Consider the following 20,632-nt stretch of genomic DNA (forward strand, 5'->3'; position numbering starts at 1 on the left):
CCGAAATTCAACTAAAAATGATCGAAATAAGTACACAGTCGGTATGAAAAGTAAGTGGACTGCTACATAAGCGACAACTAGCAACCAGGAACTGGCAACTTGGCAACCAAATCAAAAAATTTTGAAAAATTTTGATTTGGTTGCCAATTCTAGCCAATAACCGAACAATTTCTCATCATTTTCGATTCCACTGGCGTGAAGTTGCTAGTTGCTGGTTGCCAGTTGCCATTTATGTAGCAGTCCACTAATAAAACAATATTCGAGTACTCGAGTGAAAAGAAGGAGTTTGTGATAAGAGAAAGTTATCACCTTTTTTAGAAAAATTTGTTCACTGAACCCATGATGTGCCAGATTTGGAACACTCTTTTGGAAAAATTTGTTCACTGAACTCATAATGTGCCAGATTTGGAACACTCATATTTTCGGTCACCAAGGTAATAGATTTGCAGGTCGGTCGTTTTTCGTTCATTCTACATCAACTAGAGACCGCCAACTACCTAGAAAAAATTTTTTCAGGTCATTTACAGTAGATTACAGCGCTTCCACAGAGTTTTGAAAACGTGAGAAATCAGCTGTTTATGAAATTCTCGCCTGGCCGAATGTGAATGTTTGTATTTTTTTTTCATATGGAGGGAACTCTATATAACTTTTTCTGTGGAATGTAGAAACGTTCCGAAAATGGAACATTATGTTTCCGAGCAAAAAAAATATTTTTTTAACACTTGTAGAATTTTTCAAAATGAACGTTCCATATTTGACCCATTATGCAATTAAGGGTTATATGTACATATGTGGGTGCGCAGAAATATCGAGTACCCCAAAGGAAATGTTATAAACTGACAATGTGAAATAGATGCACATGGTTGGTGGAATGTTATCAATGATCACCTCAGTTCAACAACCGATATCATCATTCACTGTGACCAACCGAAACATTTGGCAGAAAACTTTTTTGGGGGTACTCGATATTTCTGGGCACCCTGTATCTACTAGCTACCTATTCTCGTAGGTACCTATAGATTCAATAAATACGTTGTAATAGAAAAGGTTCGTCTTTGTTTTTACAGTAGAGCTAAATTCTAAAGCTGACGTAGAAATAGTACACGAGAACCCAACCCACTACAAGGAACATTCATTCACATAAGCACCTAACCATTAAATAAAGAACATCGCATTACTTTGATCTTCTCCTATTGTCTTCGTGGCATTAATTACCTAATACCGAACAAAATACTAGAAAACAGCAATGTGACATGAATTGAACTTTATAGCGAGCGAATTAATCGTTTACTAATTTACTCGACAGTGAGAACTTCTTTGACATTGATACTTACAAATAAGAATATAAGCACTACATAAACTAATGTAGTAAAACTCTATACGTAGGTATATAATCAAGTCAACGTCACTCTTTCAGATTCCTTTCTTTAGTGTTCGTCATTTTTCAATCCAGATAGGTAATTTTTTCAATTTACTGTACAGTATAAATACCTACAACTATCGGAAGGACAAAAAAAGATGAAAAGACGAATAGATAGATCAACGATGGGGTGAATATTAAGTTTGAAATTTCACGTTTAAAATGCCATCAAGAGAGAGTGAAAAAAAAAGTAAAACTTATTACGTATGATAATATTTTAAGAGGCTTTCGTAATCAATGAAGTTTTAGACGTACTTCAGCCACGTCAACATGATTAACAGTTTTTTAAGCGACAGAAAATTACTGCATAAAATTACCGACGAGATGATGCGTTTAAAAGAAAAATAGCCAATTAATGACAAAAATTGAAAGCTTCGACGCGCCTCAAATTGTAACATTAAACGGAATTTTTTAAACAAGCTTGCATAAATTATCGTCAAACGTCGATACACTTACTTACTCGTATACTTACGTACTTATAGTAATATACAGTATTTAAGAAATGTCTTCATCGTTCACCGATAAAAATTTGTTAAATAATGGTCTGCCTATAACCATTTTTTCCCCTACCTATACCTAAATATTTTCCAAGATGAAATGATTTTTTTTTATCTAGATAGGTAACTTAATTTACTTAGTTCAGATTACTTCTTCAACGTGTTAGGAATTTTCTACTACGTACCTCTACCTACTTAATATTGTGAGCAAAAAATCTGATTTTTTGAGATTTGAAACTTGTTTTCAAACATTTTTGAATAAGATTCCTTTCATTCTAAGAGATGAAAAAAATTACTGCATTTTTAAAGAATTTTTTTACTTAATGTAATTTTCACAAAGAACAAAACTAGAACATACGTATTTAATTCTTAACTCAAATAAAAACATTTAAAACACAACACATTACCATAATACCGTTGTTTTTCGTTGTTAGAAAGAAAATGGAATCTTTTGCTGGAAATGGAAAAATTCTATGTAGGTACAAATAAATTGTACACGAAAAAAATTTACTGCTTTTTATAGCATTGCTAAAGACATAAAATTTAAAATAGAATTTACATATTTCAAGCAAAGAAAATTTTCAAGAGAAAAAAGCTAATATGAAAACATTTTTCATTGTCAGGTATATATACGACGTAATTTTAGCCAACAGTCTTAATTTCAGCATCATCATCACCATCAGCATCATCAACAAAACACATGTTTCATTCAGTGGCTAAATTTTCAACTGCTAAAAGCCTAATGGCAACTTTCACGCTTTATCCTTGAATAAACTTGCATAATCCATTGGAAACAGTTGAAAAAATAACACAATGCATGCGTAAGAGTTGACTCGAAAACTAGGAAATTATTTATAGTTGCTTGGCTCGACGTGTAAACTTCATATACTTACTAATAAAATAAATTGTAGTATAAGTTATTTAGTTAATGTTATACACAAAGCGCTTAAGCATGGCATTAAAAGCAACCTCGTAAATTTATGCTTTATCAAAGTTTAACTACATTAATGGTTTCACTCTGTGAGTCCATGTACCTCTACCGGCATATAGGTAGGTATAATATTTTTAGCATTTCGTGTCTGTGGCTATCTCAGATTAAGTAATTAGAAATTATTTCGCGGTGATTTTGTTCAATACGTACATTTTAAATTTTTTTCTCGGATAAATGCAGGTACCTAAACCCCCGAAGAGAAAATCTTTCGTAATTTTTTTTTTCATCTTGAAAAAAAAAGCGACTAATGAATAAATAACATCAGCCGATTTGAAAGGATTATCTTACCGAAAATCGCGCGCGTAACTTTTCAATAAAAAATTCAAATTCGTTAGTTGATAAGCTTAAATTAATTTCAAAGTGGAGTTAAATCGATTGTAATAATTTGGAAAGAAGGTAAAATACGTTCAAGATAGCTAGGTTACTGTCATGAATTATTCAGTAGATGAGTTGGAAAAAAGTATTTTTAATTTTGTACATTTAATCTCAGTTGTCGGCTAAAACAAATTCCTAAAACTTTATTATTGCCATTTTATATTCTAAATATTGGAGTAAAGTGAATTTATTTAAATTTCTTGATATTTATAGGCTTTTTTCCTTCGCTAACAATGAAACCAGCACAAGTGTAGGAAGCACTCGTAGACCCGAATTTTATTTAAATCTTATCGCGAAGCAATAAGTATATTGACAAGATATTTTGATAATAAAATTTTAAGATGTGTTTTTCTATCGTATTTATTTGCCAATGAGAAGCATTAAATAAATCAGAAATTACCCATACAAACGAAACATACATACTATATCTGTATCACCGATTTCACCGATCATAAATTATTTTATAACTTAATTTTCAATTTAATAAAGAAATAGCTATAGCAAATGTGAATATAGAACGTCAACAGGTAAGCAGCTGTTAAAATGACAAAGAAAACATTAATCTTACGAGTAAAATGGTGCAAATCTATTCTGTTTGTAATTTATACGGCCGCTAAAACAATATAAATCGTATATATCGCCGTTTCCCCTTATTTAAATTCTGGTTCTCTAAATCGAATTTCATATTTTTGATATTTACGAGCATTAGTAAATCGTTGCGAAGAATTTTTGAGATACAGGAGTTATATTATTCAAACATCTGTATTGTTATACGGTGGCAATTTATTTCGCAACCCTCAACATTTCATCGACCATAAATTTGGGGCCGTTCGCTTTTAATTTGCGTCCGCGATTCGGAGCGAGCTTAAAAACAACTATCAGCGAATAGAACAACAGAACGAGGTGATAAATAACATCCGAAAAGATCCTGATCGGCAAATATTAAAGGCGAAGGATTATAAGCCCGTTTATTCGATATTTAATGTCGTTCCTCAAATAGTTTCATTTTGTTACAAATACGAGTAATTCGTTGTTCGCTTTTTTTTTTTTTTTTTTTTTTTTTGCAACATCGCCGAAGTTGAAAATTTGTTTTTAAACACAGCAACAAGTTTAAAGGCGTTAAATGTAAAAGAAATAGGCTACGTACCATTTTTCACTTTTTTTCTAGCTGCGTCATTCTAGAATCATTTTCAATGAGTCGACGATTTTCGTACGATTCGCTTTTTTGGAAAAAGCCAAATAGTTTGTAGGCATTCATTCGATCTACATTATTACTAAAAACTGTACCTAACTTTCGACAAATAGCTAGGATCACATCATTCAACACGTGAAATGAAAAATCTGCCATGCCAGCGAATTTTTAAATGTTGCGTTCGTGATGGATGATGAGGATTGATGACCAATGACTATGAGAAACTGAATTTAGTAAGATTCCTATTAACAATACTTACCTACCCAATAAACTTGAGTAGATTAAAACTGTGTCAGAACTCTTTCTTGACCATAAATCCAGTTTGGCGGGCAATGTTTTAGATAAGAAGCCAAGAATACCTGCTACCCAGTAACCATACAACACTTACGTAGTCTATGAAAGTATATTAACCTAACCTTTAAGTGTCAGGAGCAAAGGTATTTTCTTCGAAAAATAATTTAGTTTCGACTTCGATTATGGAATCAAACTGGCAACGTTTGCGTTACAGCCTTGAAACCAATTTCAAGTACATATTGGTAAGTATGTAGGTAGATATACCTAATAAGCATTCATTTTTCAAATATTTCATCAATTACCTAGATTTTAGTTCAATTTTCCTCCTCAACTATTAGGTAGCTTACAAATCTGTCAATTGAACAATAATGCAAAATATAAAGAAGTCGACGAGAATAATAAACATAATTATAAGTACCGAAAAAAATAACATCCATGTTTTCATTGTGCTGCTTAATAAACTGTGTGTTTATATTATTGTTAAATTTTTCCCAGCTGTGAATTTTGAAAACAATTTAGAATGAGTAACATTTCCACCTTTTTTAAAAACTTAACGTATAGGTAGCCTACCTTTACCTGCATGCCGTACCTTGTAGCATCTGATTCCATATTTGTATACCTAATCTTTACTCTATTTCAAAAAATTCTTCTACTTTTCCTTAGATCTTCGCATCTTCGGTTTTCCTGTATGTAGGTAAATACCTACTAATTGTTTCAAACACTTACAGGGTTTCTCAGAATAATATCGGACATAAATGACGAGAATTTTTGAGAAGAAATGTTCACTCATTGATCAATGCAGCCAACTCATATTTTGTTTACAAAAATTCTCGCCAGCTACGTTCCTTCCTGGGTATAATATGTGTTGAAAACGTTTTTCAGATTATAGTCGATCAATATGTTATGGGCATAGGCGATTCGTCTTCTCTTTAATGTTTATCGTTTTTCTTCATTTGGTATTTAAAATTCTAATTAAAGAAGATTTAGGTAAGTACCTATGTGTATTATCAGTATTATAGATTCGATCACATGTAGGTTTACTTACCTACCTATATGTATTTAAATTATTTCTTGTAAAAAATTTTCATATTTTCCCTATGAATTTTTATTGGGATGTAAATACCTATTACCTACGTATATTTTTACGATGAATGGCACAAGTTTAGTAAAAAATAAATTCACCAGGTTAAATTAAATTCGACTCAATGTGGTTAAGTAGGTACCACGAAATCAATATCCATTTCATTTTTTACAGATAGGAAAATATTGGTAGCTACGTACATAAACAATTCAAGAAGGAAAATTATGTATTTTTAGATTAGATGCGGTATTTTAAATTTAAAGAGATGTCTGCCAAAACGAAATTGAAAAGTTTTCGTGGCATTTAAAACTTGTTGGAAAAAAAGTGAAACGAAATTTATGGTACACTATACGTTTTCGTACCTAATCAAAATGCTCACTACAAAATTCACTCGTCTACTAAGCAGTGGGAATGCATATTTTTTAATGAGAATACTTGACATACTTATTGAAGAAGAAGAAAAGAAATCGGATAGCTTGCTAAAAAGCATTAAATAAAATGTCTTGACGTTTATGCAGTGTAATTAATGAATGTGAATAATGAAATTTAAATTTAATTTTGGATTTGGAGAAACCATATCATCTCTTTATTATTATAGTGTAAGGTTTCAGTTTGTTTTTTTTTTTTTAATTCCGAACTCTGGTCACAGATTTTTGAGTATTTTCCATTTAAAAGGTATTATGTTGAGCGATTCGATATTCACATTACATGATACGTGTGTCTGCGTTATATGGATGTCTTTTAGCTACTGAGTATATTCATTGAGTAGTACATATAATTTTTGTACTTCTCCTATCCATTCAAAAATACTTCTGTTTAGGAACAATTTTCACGGAAAATCCACTGTTGTGAAAGCTATATCGGACGTTCAAACTTTTTGAATTAAAATGAACTAAAAAGAAACATTATCATTGAATTAGGTAATCTCATTATCCAAATTTCAATCATTCATTCACCTAATCATACTAATATGTAGGTATGTACGTTTCTGTGTCAGTGTTTTTTCATGTTCTTGTTGCACGTTGATTGGATGGGGAGAAATTTGTCGGCGGGACATTAGAACCGATATCGTAGCAATCTTCAGAGTTATTTGTTTGAGTTCTGCTGTAAGTTTTTTTAATCTGCATCTATTTTCATCGAATAAACTTAACAATAAATTATTAATATTAAAAAGTAGAACGTGCCTTCATTTAGTTTTTCCGTTTCAAAGAAGAAGCAAGTCCTGTTTTTAATAAATATATTTTACAAATTTAAAATAACTCATTTTTTCGGTCATTTCAAACGAAAAAATATGTGGTAAATATTGTACAAGTAAATTTCTACGCACGATCAACAAAATATAATAACCTACAAAAGCGTATTCTGTTTAAACAGAACTTTTCAGAATCTCGGTGTATTTTTTGAATTTACTGGCAGTGCTCATGTCAACGTATTTATCGCCAATACTAACAATCATGCCACCTAAAATAGCTGGATCGACTTTATAATTCAGAATTAGCTTTTCTCCTTTCTTGGCGAATTTCTGCAAGACTCCTTGTAATTCTTGCTTGGTAGAATCATCAACAGGCTGAAAAAATTGAACTTCAGTAACTTCTCACCAAGAAAACACAAATTAAATCATTGTCACTCGAGTGTCTCACCTTGGCAATAGTTACTTCAACAATAAGGTCTCCACGATGAGCGCTCATCACTTGCTTGAAAAGATTAGCGAGAGTCCAGAAATTTTTCAAACGACCGTTCTCAGCCAGTAAAGCTAAACAAAAATTAAATCGTTACTTTCAACTCGTCGTTTTTCGTGTTACTATGAACTTACTAAGGAAATTAGTTGAAGATGAGGATAATGACAATTTGCTGGATACATCTTTGATGGCAGTAGCTTTTAAATTTTTGGGAATCACAGGATTAAGAACGAATTCTTGAAAAGCCTTGTCAGACTTTAAAGTAGTCTGAAAAATAACGTTTCCAAGCATATTGCAAATTAATGAAGATTGCATTATAAACTGTAAAGAATTTCATGAAGTTGATCGAATTCAATGTAATAAAGTACGTATTGAATTCACAAAACATGTAGGCAACGGTGAAATAGTGACACTTCACTAAAAGAAATGAACACTTTGGTAGATGCCATTTTTTATCGCATTCTGAGTCGAGACGTAGAGGGTAATAAAAAAGCAACTACATCAAATTCAAAACCAGAATGCTAAATAGTGAAAACAATCAAAGAACCACGTCACATGTTCGCGAGGTGAAATAATGATATGCTAGATCAATAATACCATTTTGGTAATCGCTTTTTCTATAGCATATCTGCACAATAAACTCATGAAAATATGATGAGTTCGTCAAAACTGCAAATATGCATCAGATGAATGTTACTTTATCATAATGTCAGTACAGTGCCATGATAGTTCAACCATAAAAATTGACTATTTTGATATGTACGTTGTTATTTTAGCATTACTTTTATTAACTTGTACACAAATTATGCGCAAGTTATTCTCTTAATGCACGTTGTACGGTTGTAGTAAAGCTAGATTAATACTTACGGAAAGTTTTTCAAAATCTTTCTCCACGGTTTCCAATTGCTTTTGCTTCACAGCTGCAGAATACAAAGCCATGACATATCTACCTTCGATGCCGAAGAGTTGCAGAGGGGCCTACAAGCATCAGTAAATGATTAAGAAAAAAGAAGCGAAGAATTAATACCTTAATGGATATACATACTTTGACCAACTGACTGGAGGCAGGAGAAGTAGAGAACTTTCTCATATTCTGTAACAATTGAAAACAGATGCGATCATTGTATGAATATATGACAAACACACAGGCAGAATGACTGTACTTACCATCAAACTGAGCGCCCTGACCGATGTCATCCTGGAGGATTATTTTTCTGAGAGAATATTTTCTAAATTACAATTCTAACCGCCCCAAAAATGAAGCGTAAACTGTAATAATAACTAATTATTAAAAAAAGGTCATACAATCTTCTCTCATTGACCGTCGCTATTTGCTAAAAACGAAAAAGTCACCGGCGAGAACCGAGGAGTGATTCTGGACAATACCACCTATAGTAAAAGGCCTGAGCACTAGACGTTAAAGTGCACTAGTTTTTTTTTCCGGTGCAAAAACTCGGAAGCCGTCGGGTATTGTCGGCGGTACTTCGTTCAACTTGTATTTATCATTTGATCGTCAATTCGTCAGATAATCTTCCCCGACACTGGTTATTCAAATTCAAATTTTTGATGTCAAGTATTTTTCGGTTTCTTTTTCCAAAACTAAAGCCTAATACTAATGATGTTCATATGAACTTACTTGATAGTTGATGTTGATTGAAAAACCACGGTCACTACGTACAGAGGCGAAGATTATTGACAAAATCACCGCGAACATAGAAAGAAAATATGAAAAAACAGTAAACAAGTTGAATTAGGTAGATTATTACGTATTTCCGAGCTTTTGACAATTGTTTTTCAACTCATATATTCCAAATTTGCGTACATATGTTTTGTGGAGTATGTTCAGTTGATGAATGATATGTATCAACACTATCAGGCTTAACTTTATTAAAAAACCACCTTGAAATGATGATAAATGATCTATATAACGATTAATATTATGGAAAATGCATGCTGAATAAGTAATCAAGTAATCATATTACGTAGTTCATAATGGTATTTTATATTTTCACCTTTATAAAGCAGAACAGAGTTACAGAGTTATCATATCAGTTATCACACTAGAGAAATAGAACAAGTCGAACGAAGTATTTCCGACTGTACCCGATGACTTCCGAGTTTTTGCACCGGAAAAAAAAACTAGTGCACTTTAACGTCTAGTGGCCTGAGTAAGGAACTAAATACCAGGTATGGAAATACGCCATCTTTGGATATGGAAAAAAATTTTCAAGGACTAAATTTATAAATAATACCACCAATTTACGTTATTTTTTTACTTCATATTCATTTTAATACACAAAATAAACATTTTCCCACCATTTTTTTGATTCAATTTCATTATACGACTGAAATGAAAAAATCACATCACCGTCAAAACTACGAAATCTATAACCAAAAATGGCGTATTTCCATACCTGGTATTTAGTTCCTTAGCCTGAGCGCTGAATCGTTATCACCTTCTGACGTCACACCTTAAGGGGACTCGATTGTGTTTACCATTTGAATTTTAACGTATGATTAAATGGCGAATTCGTGAAATTGAGTAAAACTTTCGTTGAAAAAGTTATTAAAATGATGACTAATTAATTAAATTCGTTCTAAAATGTGGTACAGTGATGAAATATTGTTGTTTTCATCTACTGGTGGTGTTGGATTATCATTTATTTTTGTACAAAAGTGAATTTTTCGCGATCTGTTTGTGTTGTGACTGTTGTGTGATTTGGATATGTAGATATCTTGTGAAGTGAATAAAAATGAAAACTGATGTGTACTAGTGCCTGTGTTTTACTTGAATAACGTTGCAGTGAAATGAATAGTGCACCATAAAATCTACAATGAGTTTTAAACCTGCATAGTGAATACAAGAATACAACCATCCAACTACAATGGATATCTGATCAAGAAACCATCAAAATCTCAAACCAATTTGCTGAAAGTGTTCGAATCATCAATTTTATCACTCAAGTTGGTCAGCAAAATCAGAGAAATTGTTTTTATCGATCATATCACTGCTGAAGAAACTAAACAGTTATCTGTCCTGTGGTTTTTTACCTGTAGTTGAAAATGGAAATGGAATACACACATTGGAATTAGAGTTGATATCATTTTAATTTAGTGGGATTTGGACAAATTCGACAATTATTCATTATATTTCACCAGTGAGTTTTGTAATATCTTCCAAAAGGTATAATTTTGTCATGTGTATGCATAACTTTCATCTTTAATGTTGAAAAACAGTGTTGTTTATCACCTCATTTTTTCATTTTGTTCATTTAAATCATTCCTTAGTGATCTTAAATTAATTATTAAATATCAGAATGTGATTTAAAACGCAAAATAAAATGTTCTTGGGATTTATTTCGTTCTAGTGCATTAATATTGCATTCATTTCTATAGTGTTATCGGAGTATGTACTCCCCAATAGTGATGACGTCACAAAACAGCGCTCAGGCCTTTTACTATAGGCATTGATTTTTTACGTATACAGATAGCCCGTTCAAATGGATCCAAACATAACAGTTAAATAGTTATGCATCCGACTACTAGACATCGCTGCGATGTCCATTGGTACTTTTTCATCATTCTGAACATAAGATTTCTTTTAAACGTTCTCTTTTTAGCGGTTTCATCATTAGGAATTACAACAATAGCAATATGCATCCGAGAGGCGAGAATGAATACATATGCATCCAGGGTATTTTTTTTAAAAACAGCTTTTAGAAGAGTACATCTCGAACGACAGCGACTTGAATGGTTAGGAGAGGGCATGACGGGGGGTGCGGAGCTGCGGACAATAGAGAGTACCTGTTGTTCGATGTGGTTAAGAATTTGTCCCATCTGTCTGTTCAGTTTACACTTTTTTTTAATTTTTGGCCTTTTATTTTGGAAAAGAGATATAAATATAGGAGTAGGTACCTACCTGAGCAAAGTGAAGACATAGGCTTTCAAAAATTCGTGTTTCAGAAAGTAAAAAGCGATATAGGTAACTATGTGAGAAATTTTTTGGCTTCAAAATTAGAATGTGAATGAAATGTTTTTTTTTCAGAAATTTCAAAAGAGAAAAAAAGCAAACAAGCAATGCTATAAGTATCGAAAATTCGTATTTTCAGAATAGAAAAACGATATTTATTGTTTGAGGATATTACGTTGTTCCTTCACGATTTTAGACCGTGAATGAATGTTTCTTTTAAAAATTTATTTGAAAAGGAAAAACGAATGGGCCAGAACGAAGCGAGGGCGAATACTTTCGAAAATTCGTATATTGAGAATTAAAAAACAATGTTTTCTATTCAAAACTTCATTTTCTCAAAATTCAATACTTGTTAATTTAATTATCGATTTTTAGAAATTTCAATTAAATTCATAAATTTGTCAACTTCAACATTTGACAATTTTTTTTCAAAAATTAGGTCAATTTTTTAAACTTTCTTCTCAACATTTGACAATTTTTCAAAATTTTGGCAAAACTTCATCAAAATCATACAATTTGATTTTTGATGTAAATTTTTAAATTTTTTGCCTAAATGTCACCGCAGTCGTCTTTTTGGAGAAGTGAAAAATAGCAGGCGTGGGGAGGAGGGATGAATGCTATTGGATTTTTTTATTTCATCGTGAAATAACCATAACCAACTTTGGGTCACACTAGTTCAAGAAAAAAGTTTGAGAAGTTGAAATTGAAGGATTAACACTAACAAGGGATGTATCCATAACTGGAAGAACGTAATTTTGAACCCGTTAAAGCTACATTGAAGAAGCATTCCAAAATATACCACACCACCACTCAAAATTTCAAGGGATGAAATGCATTTTTCAATTTTTGATGAATTTTTGAAAATTAAAGGGCTCGATCAAAATAGAAGAAATTAAATTACCCGAGAAAGCTGAAATTTAAGGTACCAGTGCCTATACCCTAATCGTATGGCCTGCCTAATCGATTAGAAACAGTTTTGAACTTTTTAAAGGAGTTACTGGAGTTTCCAACAAATCTTTGAAAAACTAGAAATTGCATAATGCATATTATATTATAACTAAACTTCAGAATATGAAGATGGAAAGCTGAAATTCGCGTACATTTTTTTCACTTCAAAATTTTAAAATTCAAAATGATGACTAGTTTTCTTTTAATTCAAATTTGAAAAACAAAATCGAAGATGCCCGAGCAAAGCGAGGGCGAAGGCTTCTGTAAATGTGTATTTTGATAAGTAAAAAACAATGTTTTTTATCCAAAAACTTCATTTTCTTGTGAAGTAGAGGTAGAAGCTTTTAAAAATTTACGTAATTTCAACATCTCTACCTACTTCAGCAAAATTTCCAACCTATTGAATTTTCTTTAATTTTCATATTATCAAATTCAGATGTTTAAATTCATGAATTTGCCGACTACAACATTTGAAGTTAAAAAAAAAAATCAGCCAATTCTTGAACTTTCTTCTCAACATTTGGACAATTTTTCAAAATTTTTGCAAAACTTCGTCAAAATCATGAAATTTGCGGATTTTTATAGAGAATTTTTCAAATTTTTTTGGAAAAATTAACCGCAGTTGTCGAAATTAAAAGATTTACCGATTTTTGTAGTCAATAATTCTTCAATTTTTTCGGAATATTTTACCCAAACGTAAAATTCGCCGGTTTTGAAAGAAATAATTGTGATCAATTTTTGAAAAATTGTCGACTTTTTGACTAGTTTTTGAGTGGGTAGTGGCCCTCCCTCACCTCTCCCCACGGTAGTTTTGTCTCTGATTCTGGAGGCTCCAGCGACTTTTGGAAAATCCAGTAATCAATACCATCTATTTTTTGTTCAGCACTTTTATATGTAACCTAATTGAAAATTTGGAAAATTCGAATTTCCAAAATGCTGCTGGAGTGCTGGAGCCTTCAAAACTGTTCAAAAGCACAGCACCACCATTCCACCCACCAATTTACATACAATTACGGTATAATGTAAATTTCAGCTTTCCTTCTTCATAATGTTAGAATTTATAGAAATTTCGAATTTCAAAACTTTGCTAGAGGCTCCAGAACTGCTCGAACCGGCTCGAAGCCGCTTCCAGTTGGTTCGACGAGTCATAAATAATATATTAGGTCAATTTCAGCTTTCTAGGTTAATTTGGTGAATTTTGTTGTTATTTTTTTAATTTTCAGTCCACATTTGATTTTCAAAAATTCACGAAAAATCGAAAAATGCACTCCCGTACCTGGAATTTTTGCCTTTTTGGTGCCGGTATTTTTACACAAAATTTTTCGTCAGTTCCTGAGTCGGAATTGCATCTCCCTTGCAAGACTTGATTGTTAACATACCTAAGTGTTTTACAAATTAGGTTACTAATTTCTGTGTAAGATGATAACAGTAAAAGGAAAGAGATCTTCTGCCTTTTGTATTTTTCCCACCTCTGGAGAACAATGTTCTGTAGCATCGTCGACCCTGCATTTACTTATACACCCTCATCTCCTACCCATGGCACGCATTGTATTCGCAATGGTCTATTCATTTAGGTACATCATTTTTTGTCTACTCCCTACACCTAAACACCACACGGTAGTCACCACTACAGAGAATATTTTACACATTCACACACTCACACAAATTCACTTTTTCAAAAACGCCATCTTTCGCACTAGATATGAAGTATGCTGCATCCGAAGATTGTTCTGTTGGATGCAGCGACTGTAGCGCGGCAATGTGGTCGGATGCATAAGGGCTGTTCGTTTTAAAACCATTACATGGACTATCTGTATACGTAAAAAATCAATGCTATAGGTGGTATTGTTCTGGATCGCTGAAGTGATAAGTGAACATAGTGACGTCATCATGCAGTTTCGGGTTTTTGTTTTTTTTTTTCAAATTTTATTTTTAATTTTTCGATTTTGTTTTTGTTTTCTCACTTTTCTGTCTTTCTTTAGCTTTTTGTTCTTTTTTAGCCTGCCTCTCTCTCTTTTTTATTTTTTCATCGGGCAGGGCAATAGCACGGCGTGGGGGTCGGGAAAATATCTCTTTCGGTCTTTCCTCTTTCAGAGGATAAGTGTCAAGTGAGAAAGGAAAACAACGAAGAACGAGAAGTCGAGTCGTCGAGAAATAAGTAATTAATTTACATTACCACTATAGTCTATACATCTGTATAGTAGTACATACTCTACAACAAAACACTAACTAAGTAACAACAATTCGTATTCTTTTGCCAATAATCGAAGGTTCGTTTTCATTTCTACATAGGTAAGTAGGTAGATCATTTCATTCAAACTTTTAACTGAAAGTGAGTTACACTTTCAGATCTAATTTTGAATGTGAGTAACTATAAATAAAAATGAGTTGATCGAAATAAGCATGTATGTACAAATTATAGAATGAAAAAAAAAATTAAATAACTAATTGAGGAGAAGTAGGCGCAGATCCTCTTCTCACCCTATAACTCCTAATGTAAAATGTACCGTACTCCTGCTCTAAATCTCGTCAATTTGTCATTTTTATTTAATACTTAATATCATTTTTATAGGCGCTTCACACAAGTACAATAAGTCGAAAAGTTCCTACCTATTACACACATGCCATTACCTCCGGTTAGTAGTTGATTTTGAATTTGATGACAATTTGCCGATTTTACTTCGATGCGTAACTTCCTACCTACAGGGTGCCCAGAAATATAGGGTAGTGGTACCCCAAAGAAAGTTTTTCATTAAAAATATAGGTTGGCAACTGAATGGTGAATGTTATCTCTCCAGTCCAACAACCAATCATGGGCTATCATTATTATCATTCACTGTGACCAACCGAAGTATTTAATAGAAAACTTTTTTAGGGGTACCCGATATTTCTGGGCACCCTGTACTATCTAGTAGGTACCTTACCTACATACTTTTATTATATGATCATTGGTCAATTAGTCTAATAGGTACCTAACCTATTTACCCAATAAGCCATTGCGTACGTGTCTTTATTAGAATTGTATGGAAAACATGAAATTATTTTGATTCTGTATCTTGAGATTGAGAATAAACATATTACGAATTACCACCAAATTCTTGTTCTTCTTCCTCTTTCTTCTTTTTTTCTTCCTCTTCTTTCTGCTTCTTCTCTTCTGCGTCCTTTTTCTTCTTTTTTTCTTCCTCTTCTTTCTTCTTCTTATCCTCTGCATCCTTTTTCTTCTTTTCTTCTTCCTTTTTCTTCGAGCCAGATCCAAGGTTGCCAGCAGCCATTGCAGGTACATGCCCTCCAGTGGCTCCAGTGGAAGGACTAGGCGAAGACGGCGAAGGTGAAGGCGAACCGCCACTTTTCCTTCCACCACTGCCAGTACTGCCACTCGAAAAACTATTAGTATGTGAAGTGGTATGTCCACTGCTGTGCCCGCTGCTATGGCCACCACCATGACCACCGCCCCCGCCACCACCTTTCAATTCAGCCTCATAGATCTGAAAAATAAATCAAACAGTTGAAAATAGTTGACACAAATTATTTTCATCCAAGAACCTGAAGTTTGCCCCATTCAGAAAGTTATTTTGAAAAGAAAATCGCTTTTGTTCACCATTTATTTAACTGCTACGAGTATACGTCTATCGTCTCACAAAATACCAAAAACAAACGAACATATTGAAAAAATTATACTTTTTAACGAGAAACTGCACATTTTTCTTCTGCTCTCTTTGCAGTTCTCTCATTTTATCTAGATTTTCACGTTTTGAATGAAGAAATTATTTCTTTTTCCCCTAACATCTGTATTTTATGACTTTTCAGACCTCAACATTTGTATCAAAGAGGAAAAGACTCTCAAAATTGTGCTAAATAACATGTATCTTTCAAGTGCCCATTCGAGTTTTTTGAAAATTTAAGGCAACAAAAATTGCATTTCCTAATTTTGAAGTATATTTTGAGTTGTTTTAACCAACAATTGACGTTTAAAAAATACTAACTTACATTTTTTAAAAAACGAATCAATGTATTTATGTACATCAATATGTGCTCTTAGTACATACCTATAGGTACCTACTTACCTCCTTAAAGTAATAGTTCATTTATTTAGGTATTTATGATATTTTTTTTTCATTACGTAAGTATTAGAAAAAAATAGCTTAGGTACCTACCAACAGAAATGAAATCATTATCACAAACAGTATCACAAACCACGAAACTTTCATGGTGAATTTTCAAAATTGTCTCAATCGCTTCCAATCGTCCACCACTTTTATAAAAACCCCGGGATTATATCAACGATGCCATGTCCAAGTTTCTACAGTACAATGGTGATGCAGATGTAATTTTTGAATTAAAGCATAGCTATACAATCACGACATGAAAGCTCTGACGTTCAAATTCACTATAGGTATTGCATTTAGGTAATTCATATGATATTACCAAAATCATCATCTGTGTAAATAGCATACACACTCGTGCATTTGCCAACTGTTTGTTTTGCCAGCTTTTTAGTTTTTTTGCGAGAAAAGCTGAAAAATAACACATTTTTCATTCATTTATCACATCTCGTTTTGAGATATAAATATCCGAAATCATCGATGGTTATGGTAGATAGATCTCAATTTTCATCGTTTTCAATTTCCCATGTTCGAAAAGAGCAGAATTATTCAAATTGGAAAATCTGTCGTGCTTTTATTCAAAATTTCAGTTCTTTTACGCGAATAAATAAAAACATGGAATGTAGGATTTGGGATATGATTTTTAAGCAAATAGTATACCTAAAGCATTATTCACTTTTCAAAAAAAAGAACATAAGAGGGCGAAATATTCTAAGTTGAGAACCAACTCAAAATATGGATGTTCATGCTAAAAACATTGTTCCGCTCTTTCATTTTTTCCAAAACCAAAAAATAAATAAATAAGTGAAGCAGGGATTCAGGAAGCATGCTAAGTGCCCTAAACCTGTTTTCGAGATATTCGCGTTTAAAGGGCGGTAACCGTGATTGTGACGTCATATTGGTGTGTGGCTATGAACACCAAGGCACATAGCATACTTTCACTAAAGTTCTAGATTAGGGAAGTATACGCATACGCCATTTTGGTTCGACACAACGGATGTAAACAACATTAGAACGTATGTACGCATACAATCTTACGTGTAAAAAATGCAATTTTTTCGATTGTTCGCGGGTTCGGGTGAATTTTTAAGTAGTTTCCAGCTAAAGACAATGAAATTTCCTATCGATTGATGTTAAATTTTTGTTATTTCGCGCAAAATTGACGATTTTCTGAATACTTATATTATCCGATTTTTTCATACTATATGTGTCAACTTTAAACTAAAAATACTCGAAATCTTCAGTGAACACACAGGTATTTTAATATAGCAAAATGTTCGTAATTTCTTCGTCTTTAAAATGAGTGTTTATCGAAAGCTCTACATGCAACCGTTCAAAAGTTGTAGAAGTTTAAAGTTGCGAAAACAATGCAAAAACCAACCGCGGATGGTAAGTATTGAACTTTGAATTAGAATTACTCAAAATTTTCAACGAACACATAGGTATATTAATACAGCAAAACGTTCGTTATTTTATCCTTTTTAAAATGGGTCTTTACCGAAAGCTCTACCTTCTACCGTTCAAAAATTCTTGAAGATCAAAGTTGCGGAAAATGTTCTACAATCAACACTAAGTGACTGATAACAGTGATAACACAATTTGAACACTTTCCGCAACTTTGATCTTCAAGAATTTTTGAACGGTAGAAGGTAGAGCTTTCGGTAAAGACCCATTTTAAAAAGGATAAAATAACGAACGTTTTGCTGTATTAATATACCTATGTGTTCGTTGAAAATTTTGAGTAATTCTAATTCAAAGTTCAATACTTACCATCCGCGGTTGGTTTTTGCATTGTTTTCGCAACTTTAAACTTCTACAACTTTTGAACGGTTGCATGTAGAGCTTTCGATAAACACTCATTTTAAAGACGAAGAAATTACGAACATTTTGCTATATTAAAATACCTGTGTGTTCACTGAAGATTTCGAGTATTTTTAGTTTAAAGTTGACACATATAGTATGAAAAAATCGGATAATATAAGTATTCAGAAAATCGTCAATTTTGCGCGAAATAACAAAAATTTAACATCAATCGATAGGAAATTTCATTGTCTTTAGCTGGAAACTACTTAAAAATTCACCCGAACCCGCGAACAATCGAAAAAATTGCATTTTTTACACGTAAGATTGTATGCGTACATACGTTCTAATGTTGTTTACATCCGTTGTGTCGAACCAAAATGGCGTATGCGTATACTTCCCTAATCTAGAACTTTAACTTTCACCTATTTTTCGCCAACCTATGAAAAAATTAGCCAGATTTTCGATTTTTTAAACTGAACAATTCACGTATAGAAAAATACCCTTTTTTGCATTTTTAGGTATTTGAGGTAAGGAAAATGCAATTTACTCGAAATTTTGATCGAGGACATAGGTATTTGAGGTAAGGAAAATGATCTACGTAAAAAACTCTACAAGATGGAGGTTGTTTGAAAGTTTGCCGCGCCATAGAAAAAAACTTATAAAAGCTCAAAGTTGAAAGACTCTTGAAAAAATATGGTTTTTTTTGTATTTTTTCGTAGTTAAATACAATTTACTCGAAATTTTGATCGAGGACATAGGTATTTGAGGTAAGGAAAATGATCTACGTAAAAAACTCTACAAGATGGAGGTTGTTTGAAAGTTTGCCGCGCCATAGAAAAAAACTTATAAAAGCTCAAAGTTGAAAGACTCTTGAAAAAATATGTTTTTTTTGTATTTTTTCGTAGTTAAATACAATTTACTCGAAATTTTGATCGAGGACATAGGTATTTGAGGTAAGGAAAATGATCTACGTAAAAAACTCTACAAGATGGAGTTGGTTTGAAAGTTTGTCGCGCCACAGAAAAAAACTTATAAAAGATCAAAGTTGAAAGATTCTTGAAAAAATGTGGTTTTTTCGTGTTGTTTTGTAGTTAAATACAATTTACTAGAAATTTTGATCGAGGACATAGGTATTTGAGGTGAGGGAGTTGGTTTTAATTTTAAAAGCTCGAAATTCGACAATACAAAAAAAACATGAAAACCAGTATGTCCTCGATCAAAATTTCAAGTACATATGTAAATTGTAATTAACTACAAAAAAAACATGAAAAAACCATATTTTTTCAAGAGTTTTGCAACTTTGAGCTTTTATAAGTTTTTTTCTATGGCGCGGCAAACTTTCAAACAATCTCCATCTTGTTCAGAATTTAAGGTAGATCATTTTCCTTACCTCAAATACTTATGTCCTCGATCAAAATTTCGAGTAAATTGCATTTAACTACAAAAAAACACGAAAAAATAATATTTTATTAAGAGTTTCACAACTTTGAGCTTTTATATTTTGTTTTCTATCGTGCGGAAAACTTTCAAACCAACTCCATCTTGTAGAGTTTTTTACGTAGATCATTTTCCTCACCTCAAATACCTATGTCCTCGATCAAAATTTCGAGTAATTTCCGTATTAACAAATAGAAGCAGGTTCAACTCATAACTTGTACAGAAAACAATTATTCGATAGGCTGGCTCAAACGGCACTTAGCATACTTCCTTACGTTTTCAGGTATGGCACTTACAGAGTGCGCTATCTTTCGGCCTGTTTTTAAAGTACTAAAAGTAGGTATTGGGTATCGTAAGTAGGTAAAAAGGTGCTGATTTTGATGTAGAACATCGTAGCGGTCTTAACTCAATTTTCATTTTCAGGGCACTTAGCATGCTTCCTGAATCCCTGCTTCAAGTGAACTTACAATGAAATATGAAATTACCATCACAAGAAATCTCGCAAACCACGAGATACAAATATTTTAGGTACTGTGACAGTTCCAATGCATTTTTCATTATTAATTTAAATCCTAGCAACAACAATCACGGAATATATAAAGGCTTTGAGTTTTGAATTTATTAGGTGTTTCACCTAGTCCCATCGCTCGTTACAAAATGAAATATACCAAATTCACCAGCTGCATAGTTACACACACAATCTTTTTGCGAAGGAAAGTGATAAATTACTCGCTTTTACTTTCATTTTCCACATCTGGTCACAGGATCTCATATTTTGTTTATGACATTATGTACTATCGCAAATTTTTATGAACCACGAACTAATATACGAGTACAACTTT

At 32.5% G+C, this 20,632-nt stretch overlaps 2 protein-coding genes across 2 annotated transcripts; both read right to left on the minus strand.

Annotated features, from left to right (window-relative positions):
• Positions 1–7,072: 7,072 nt before the first annotated feature.
• Positions 7,073–8,868, minus strand: LOC135839068 (ATP synthase subunit O, mitochondrial-like). The gene is made up of 6 exons (XM_065354929.1): positions 8,697–8,868; positions 8,575–8,622; positions 8,397–8,507; positions 7,664–7,796; positions 7,491–7,603; positions 7,073–7,417 (listed from the first exon to the last, which is right to left on the minus strand). Exons 1-6 carry the CDS (start codon positions 8,724–8,726, stop codon positions 7,217–7,219), a joined length of 636 nt encoding a protein of 211 aa, XP_065211001.1. The 5' UTR covers positions 8,727–8,868; the 3' UTR covers positions 7,073–7,216.
• Positions 8,869–15,439: 6,571 nt separating this feature from the next.
• LOC135841741 (keratin, type I cytoskeletal 9-like) lies at positions 15,440–20,535 on the minus strand. Its single transcript, XM_065358886.1, has 2 exons — positions 16,602–20,535; positions 15,440–15,932 (listed from the first exon to the last, which is right to left on the minus strand). The coding sequence occupies exons 1-2, from the start codon at positions 16,653–16,655 to the stop codon at positions 15,525–15,527; spliced, it is 462 nt and encodes a 153-aa protein (XP_065214958.1). The 5' UTR covers positions 16,656–20,535; the 3' UTR covers positions 15,440–15,524.
• Positions 20,536–20,632: the final 97 nt, after the last annotated feature.

Source organism: Planococcus citri, chromosome 3 (assembly GCF_950023065.1).
Source record: "Planococcus citri chromosome 3, ihPlaCitr1.1, whole genome shotgun sequence".
Classification (NCBI taxonomy): Eukaryota; Metazoa; Arthropoda; class Insecta; order Hemiptera; family Pseudococcidae; genus Planococcus; species Planococcus citri.